The following is an 8,118-nucleotide window of genomic DNA, read 5'->3' on the forward strand; positions in this document are numbered from 1 at the left end:
ATATTCCCTTAAATTAAAAGAAAATCGGAGGCAAGGCCCAGGGATTGAAAAGTATGCAAAGGGCAAGGCCCAAAGGGTGGGCGGCGGTGGCAATAGGCAATAGGGGTTTTGGAAACGAGGGGAGAAGAGAGAATTCAGGGACAGATGATAATGGCAGTGGCACTGTCAGGGTGGAAATTGTGGTATTCATATTCATGGGGTTTAAGAGTAGTAGGGGGAGTAGGTGGTGTTTCAAGAAGCAGTGGCAGAGCAGCTGCTGCTGCTGTAACACTAAGAAGAAAGGAAAGCTTCAGCAACTGGGCGTGGTCCCAAAAACATCCACCACCGCCACAATCCTTCTTCTTCGTACGGTGCTCTAAGTATGGAAGCAGCAGCAGCAGTAGCAGCGTCAGTGCTAGTAATAGTAATGGGCCTAATGGCTCCAATGTCGGAAAAAGATATCTGGAATCTACGGACCAAGAGCTGATGAGCCAGTGCCAAATGGACACTTTCAAGACGTCTGGTCCGGGGGGTCAGCACCGTAACAAGCGAGAGTCTGCCGTACGCCTCAAGCACCTCCCCACCGGTATTACTGCGCAGGTGATCCATTGCTCGTCTCGATCTCTCTCTCTCTCTTCGTAGTCAATTCAATTAATTGGAATTCCAATTCTTATTTATTAGGCTGCGGAGGACCGATCCCAGCATATGAATCGTGCCTCAGCCTTGGCTCGCCTTCGCACTCTTATAGCTCTCAAAGGTGAACAACTTCATTCCCTGTCAATATTCTTCTTCTTCTTATTATTATTTTTAATTATCAAATTGTTATCTTATGGAACTATTCTATTCTAGTCTAGTCAGGAACACCGTCGATCTCGATGCTTATTCCCCTCCTCGAGAGCTTCTTCAAATTCTTCCCCCAAAGTCTACCATCAGAGGCTCAGATTGTGGTCCCCAAATTGGTCCCAACAATCCTAAGTTCATTTTGGTATGTTAATTCTCTTATATTAAGTCATTCTTTCTACTATCGTCTACCGCTGTGGACGATCTTATACTAGTCATTCTCCTTTTGCAGGGAATGCAAGCTCTGCTGGATCTCATTTTCACAGTTGACGGTTCTGTCTCAGAGACAGCAAAGTTCCTGGGGTATACCATTCCCAATGTTCTCTACACTTTCTCCGTAATTAATAATTGTGCACATTATCCGTATTCTCTTCTTACAATCCCTTTCCAGTTGGCTCCATCTTAGATTGACTAGCCAGTTTGTATGGAGACACCATGTACATGCACCAAGGCAACAGTAGTGGTTTCAAAGTACAGCCTACATAAGTTATCATTAACAGCAAAAATTCCCACTCTTCTTTTAAAATAAAAATAAATAAATAAAAAACTACCATTTTCCAGTTCGAATTAACTTCCACTGGAGATTGACAGAACGACCAGCAACAAAAAGGGGATAAAATAGGATAGACGGGAAGATGATTCTGTTTGATGATTCACTTACTTACAAATGGAAAGTTTTTGTTTAATTTGTGCAAACATCAGGGCGCGGAAAAAAGTTCATTATGTCTAGACAATAATTCTTCTGTTTGATAGCTTACTTGCTAAATAATGCAGGTTGAGCACAGGTGCTCTGTCGCGGTTAATACTCTCGAATGATTCTCTCCGACTAGCAGTCAATGAACTAAGGTTTTCCAAGGTAATACTTCTAATTTTCACTATAGGAATTATCACTTCACTTTCATATTTTAGCTTTTGACTTTTGGATAACAACTTATTCCTGCTGTTATTAGGTAACTAGATGCTTTCTGTAATGCCATTTGGGGTTTGGAGGGTCAGACACATGTATCCTTAACCCTGCTTTCAGCTAGGCTATGTCCTGTGGCAAACCCACAACCTTTAGGTCACAATGAGTTCCATGCATGATATGTTTAGGGACAAGATTAATAGTAAAATTAATTTAACAATAAAAAGTCATAAGAAACTACAAACACCCATAACGCACCAGAAAATTCAGAGTAGGAAACTAGAGTAATACAAGCGGATTTTTGTACCCACAGTATGTCCCTTCGCAAATTTTAGAAACTACGTAGTTTTAAATTGCTTCGACTCCTGTAGTTTAGGGTTGGTTCAACTCCAATGCGAGTAATAATTCCTGTAGAGTGTTGTGCAAATGGTTGGTACGAGATGAGAGGGGTAAGGAAATAGAGAACCTGTTTTTAGAAGAAGAAATGAACTGGATTCACTCCAGGGGCTTAACACCCAAGCTTGGCTTCACACCAAATTCCTTTCGCAGGAAAGAGATCAGAGTATTTCTGAAACTGAATTTTATTTATAAACTTAATTGCTTTGCGTAAAGGCACTTACATATATTTATAGTCCAGATAACTCTTAATGGCAAAAGGCTTTTCGACTCCTATAAAATTCTAGATGCATTAACTTATTAATTTCTAGAAAGCTGCCTACCAAAGGCTTGGGGAGTAACTGCAAGGTCCATTGAAATTGAAATGAATGCACCCTCTATCTTTCTGGAACATTTAGAACCATAAAAGACAATAGTTTGATTCCTGGAAGATTCCAAAAGAAAAAACTGTAGGGAACATTGATCCAGCCACAAAGCAAAGGCAGAGCTTTGTGGTCTCTTCCTCCATCTCTCTTGGTGAAAAACCTTAAATGATTTAGCACTGATGTCCTCATCAATTTTATTTCGGTGCCGTTTCTATTGACCAAGAATCTTTTCCATATCAGGTTAGTGGGCTATTTTTCCTACTTCTAACTTTCTAAGCAATCTAAAAGGTAAGATAACAATATGAAGCCATTTGGTCTTTTCCTCCTTCTCCTCTGTGGGGACCAAGATTCTTCAGGCACTAAGAGTAGTCAGTTGCATAGCATCCTTGTATAACTTTTTAGCCAAAAGTTAGAGGTTATGATCCTTGGCATTCTTAGTTGAGGGGCACCATTTTGTTTTCCTGTACGCCAGGCAACTATTGTTCCAGGATTTTATTTCCGGCTTTGTTCCTTTCCTTGCTTGTACTTGCATTAGCCATAACGAATGGTACTTGCACCAACAAATTATGTTTGCTTCTACAGTTGAAATCAGTATGGTTTGGATTCTAGGAAAGTGAAATAACAGAAATGAGATTTATACATTAAGAGATGAAAAAACAAAAATTTTGAAGGGTAAAAATTGTGGAAGATAGAAAATTATGCTTGCCAGAGATTCAGATTGGCAGTAATAGTAGGAATTTTAGTGCTGTTTGAAGGGCTAAGGGTTCTAGAGAAGACCTGGATTCTAGTTGCTTTATTTTTGTAAGAAAGAAGTGTATTTTCAGGCTTTGCCACTCCAAAGAGATAAGAGAAGTAGGGGTTCTTTTAGTCTAGAATAGAGTGGCGTGGTAATAATTACCCCCACAAACATCTTCCTCACCTCAAACACACACACACACACACACACACACACACAGAGACCATACAGAGGTATCCTAGGCACACATTCCTTTGGTAAACAAATGCTCATATTTTTCTTGTCTGACCTGCATTCTTTATGTAACGTATCTTATGTGTACTTTATAGAACATTTGCTTTCCTGTTAGGACAAGAACACTCAATATGGTGGCCACCTAGTAAACGCAGAAGTTAAAACTAAGTACTCAGTTTAAAGTTCAGGTGACTAATATAACCATGGATTCCATACGAAAATCATATTCGTATGATCTTGCGTGTGGGCCAAAGATGAAAGTTGCATATACTACTTTATGTTGCATGTGACATAAAATTCTTTTCTTTTATCCTAAGATTTGCTTTCCTGACTCAAGTTTGTAATAGTACAAATGAGTGCTGACACCCAAAATAGTCGAACATGTTCATAAAAGCAGAACTTGGGGATTCAAATAGGCCTGTGTGAATAAAATTGCTCTGGAAATTCTGATAAGAGGTGAGAACCAATTTTCAGTTGACAAAGTGTTATATGTATGTGCTGTCTTACAAGATGCGTCTGCCTGAAACCTGATTTTTTTATATATAGAATAGAAAAACCCAGGAACACAATATATTTAAAATAACAGATGAGTACAAACTGAAACTACAAAAAAGGAAATGCTGAGGACTAGGAATTCACTTACAGTTGAAGCTAATTTAACCATAAACATGAAAAGATATTTCGTATTCAAACAACCAAGCCCACCCCTAAATAATGGATGAAAGTCTTAGAGCTGCAAAGTGAAAAAGGTTGAGGGAAAACTTGAAATCTGGGATTAACCATGAACAAAGAGGTGGCACCACGCAGGAAGAGCTAGGTAGGGGTGGGTTCGGTTTAAATCGGTTCAGTTTTTTGCCAAAACCGAAACCAAACCGAAATTTCGGTTCGGTTCATTTTTTTTTCGGTTTTTTTTGGTTTGGTTATTTTTCGGTTCGGTTTTTTCTGGTTCGGTTTCGGTTTTTTGTTTTTTGTTTTTTTCAAAAAATGAAAAATATTGAAATTTTAAATTTTAACATATCCAACACAATCATAACATAAGCATTCTAACTAGAATCAAAGACAATGAAAATAAACATTTAAAGTTGAACTAAAATCATCAATCAAGTCTTCCAAAGTCCAAACTAACAACCTCACAGCACAAAAATCGTACAAATGACTTAGAAAAGTTAAATTGTATGATGTTGTTCAAAGATCAAGGTTGTTTGCTTGTAACTGCATGTTGACAACTTGATTAGTAAAAGTAATGCATGGGTGGATTTATTTAGTGTGTGTTGGATTTTTTTTTATCACAAATTACCCAAGTAATCTACCCGAAATAAATGTTTATGGATTCTGTTACATGTTATATGAGAGTAGATTTGGAAAAGAAAGCTGGGGCAGAAGTAGACAGTGCTATGGAGATGGATGTAGGTACTTCAAGAGAAGGTTTGGTTCCGAAACCTTATAAAAAAAGGTCGTACCCAGTGCACAAGGCTCCCGCTTTACGCAGGGTCTGGGAGAGGTGAAATAATAGGTTAGGGTTTAGAGTTTTTATAGGCCTTTTTTTAATATTTTGAGCTTAAAGTTTGGCAACACATTGGGTTTAGCACATTTTAACTTACAAATTCGGTTTAGAAAATAATACCCAAAACAAATAATTAAATAAAAAAATTAATTTAATTAATTCGGTTCGGTTCGGTTTCTAGATCACTAAAACCGAACCAAACCAAAAGAATTCGGTTCGGTTCGGTTTTTTCAATTTGGTTCGGTTTTTTCGGTTTCGGTTCGGTTTGGTTTTCCGTTTTTTTCGGTTTTCGGTTTTTGGAACCCACCCCTAGAGCTAGGTGAGTGATAATTGTAAATGAAGTTAGTTAGCTGAATTTTAAGAGGGTCGGGTAGTAGAAGGAAAAGACTATATTATTTGGTTTGAGGTCGGGCTGATCTAATTGTTTTGAAAGAGACAGAAAACTGTAGTTCATAGGAAGTTAATAAGCAGTTTTTGGGGTAGAAGATATAAAGATTGGGTGTCAATACAGCATGTGGGAGTACCATCACCTGAACTACTAATGTTTAAGAATCAATTGGAGTTATTTTTCTCTGTTTACAAATCGAGGGGAGAAATAAATCTGATTGGTGGCTGTCTGGAATCTATGCCTCTTACAAAGCTAGGGAGAGGGCACAATGAAAATATTATTGACTAACTAATTAAAAATTAACAGGATGGTTAGTTATATCCATTCGATTATATATTGCCCTTTTAGGATTTTCAGGTTTGATTAAGAGGTTGCCTGCCGCACATATCATAATAATGAAATATGAATAAAGCTTATATTTTGTAATATTGAGTTGAGCACATGTGAAACTGGGTTCATGCGTAGGAATACCCAATGATTAGTTAGAGCATGTGACGGTAATGGCTTTTTTTTTTTTTTTTTGGAAGAGACAGTAGTGGCTTAATAGACCCAATATTTTATCATTTGTGAAGTAAGGGTTAGAATACCCTTCTCAGCAACTTTTTCATGAAATAATTTAAGCAGGTCTCTTTTAAATGCATATAGCAAATTATCTGGATTTTAAAAATTTGGTGCCAGTAATACAGATGTTGAATTTTTCTGTGACGTGTGCAGGGTATGAAGCCTCTCAAGTAGAATTTGTCTGCTGGGAAATACTTGTTTCAACTTTCAAGTACTAATGTTTGCTTTCTCTTTTCCTTTTTTGAGGTAATTGTTCAAGTACTAATGACTTTGGATGCCACTTTTCTTTTAAAACCTACTCTCCTCTTGACTTTGATCAACCTGCCTTCCAATAGTTTACTTTGCATGACAATTCTTATTTGTCAGATACTGGTATATGCAGTTTATGCACAGACATTGTTTCGAGGCTAAAAGGATGAATGCGCTCTCAGCTTGTATTCTTCGAGACAGCAAAGCTAGAAGAAAAGGCTTAGATTCTTCGACACAGCAAAACTAGAAGAAAAGGCTTGTTGGTTCATTTGGTTGGACGGTTGGACGGTTGGACCATTGCTTCTAATTGCCATCGTTCAATGTGTCTTTCAAAAGAATAAACTAATCATAGGGTTGGGCTTACTGTTGCTCTTCAAATTAAGTTTTGGAGTTCTTGATATTTTCGATAATTAAATTTACAGAAGGAATGCCTTTAGGATGAACTGTGTGTGTTTGAGATTGTACACTCACTTTAGGCTATGTTTGGACGGGAGATTTTTTATCAAATCTTAAGGGATTGAGGCCAAGTTAGTAAAAAAATTGACTACAAAACGTTAGACGTAAGGGATTGAAAATGCACTGCAGATGCTTGTACTAGGACTTGAAATTATGTTCCGTTTATCAAAGTCTATTAGGAATTCTGTACCCATTTTCGTTAGAATCGAAGCCCATCATGCCTCGTGCACGTGGGCCTTGTAGGCAGTGGCAAAGCTACAGAGGGACTAGGAGGGGCGGCCGTTCCTCCCCTCGCTGGAAATTAAGCCCATGAACGTGGTTCCGCCCCTCTGGTCTTGTCGGAATGAATGGTGCACCTGCACTGTAGTCTGCAGATGGTTTCTGCCTTTCTGTGTTTCTGAGCAGCTTGTGTAATTTTTTTTTTAAATCCCCTAAATGGAACGGCATCGTTTCATTTAAGTATTGAAAAAAAAAAACTCCTTAAATAAACAAATGATGTCATCGCCATCATTAATTGCCTAAAAAGATAGAAAAATTTAAAGGGGACCACTATCCCCGACTCCCCGTGCCTTCCATTTTTCAAAGCAGACCTTCACTTTTTCAAACCTAATCCCCTTTTAACCAATCACAAGACCCATGCCTTGCATTTGCGAGGAACATGATATTATCATTCCTAACATGGAGAATTTGTATTTTGTACCTGGAAAATCAAGGCACAAAGCTCCAAAAATCACAAACTTTCATTACTATCATGTGGAACTTTATTTTCAAGTCCTTGATATGCAACTAAATGAATTGAATGATCGCTTTAATGAGGTAAACACCGAGTTCCTTCTTTGTATGACATGTTTGAGTTCGGTAAATAATTTTGCATCTTTTGACAAAGCAAAAATTGTTCGTTTTGCCCAACTTTATCCTCAAGATTTTGATCGTATGGATCTCATGAAACTTCGCCGGCAACAATTGTAATTTGTTTGTATTGATTAATTATGGAAGACATTATTATATAAAAAGATTTAGTTGTTGCCATTTTTCTTTAACCTTGCACTCTTTTAAGTTCGCCATTCCCTTCGAGAAATCCTGGCTTCGCCACTGCTTGTAGGATATAGTTGATTACAACTTGTGGGATAGAGCTTTATGGAACTAAAAGATATGCTCTCAGTGGCGTTGCCACATCCCGGCCAGGGGCGGACCACTTCCTGAGTCTGCTCAACCACCGTAGCACGATATTGTCCGTTTTGGGCCACGACCATGCCCTCACGGTTTTGTTTCTGAGAACTCACAAGTAACTTCCCAGTGGGTCACCAATCATGGGAGTGTTTTAGCCACCTTCTCGCTTAACTTCAGAGTTCCGACAGAACCCAAAGCCAGTGAGCTCCCAAAAGGTATCGTGCTAGGTAGGGATGGAAATATCCATTTAAGGATCACTCCCCTGGGCGATGTGGGATGTCACAATCCACCCCCCTTAAGGGCCCGACGTCCTCGTCGGCACACTTCCGGCCATGG

The 8,118-nt window shown here is 38.5% G+C and overlaps 1 protein-coding gene across 2 annotated transcripts; it reads left to right on the plus strand.

The window, feature by feature from the left end:
- On the plus strand, positions 1 to 6,599 carry LOC103417512 (uncharacterized). Of its 2 annotated transcripts, none has more exons than XM_029097545.2 (7): positions 1 to 579; positions 661 to 736; positions 834 to 964; positions 1,052 to 1,122; positions 1,594 to 1,675; positions 6,061 to 6,153; positions 6,274 to 6,599. In XM_029097545.2, the coding sequence occupies exons 1-6, from the start codon at positions 145 to 147 to the stop codon at positions 6,079 to 6,081; spliced, it is 816 nt and encodes a 271-aa protein (XP_028953378.2). In that variant the 5' UTR covers positions 1 to 144; the 3' UTR covers positions 6,082 to 6,153; positions 6,274 to 6,599. The 2 variants fall into 2 exon arrangements, with proteins under 2 accessions (XP_028953378.2, XP_070673159.1); XM_070817058.1 differs by having other exon boundaries at positions 6,290 to 6,599.
- The last annotated feature ends 1,519 nt before the right edge of the window (positions 6,600 to 8,118 follow it).

The sequence above is a fragment of the Malus domestica genome, chromosome 17 (assembly GCF_042453785.1).
Source record: "Malus domestica chromosome 17, GDT2T_hap1".
Taxonomy (NCBI): Eukaryota; Viridiplantae; Streptophyta; class Magnoliopsida; order Rosales; family Rosaceae; genus Malus; species Malus domestica.

What these genes read in the sequence shown, in the direction of transcription:
- LOC103417512 (XM_029097545.2), top strand. Translation starts at nt 145, where the DNA reads ATGATAATGGCAGTGGCACTGTCAGGGTGGAAATTGTGGTATTCATAT. An exon ending in ACAATCCTAAGTTCATTTTG is followed by an intron (nt 965 to 1,051) that starts GTATGTTAATTC and finishes CTCCTTTTGCAG; the next exon opens with GGAATGCAAGCTCTGCTGGA. An exon ending in GAGACAGCAAAGTTCCTGGG is followed by an intron (nt 1,123 to 1,593) that starts GTATACCATTCC and finishes TAAATAATGCAG; the next exon opens with GTTGAGCACAGGTGCTCTGT.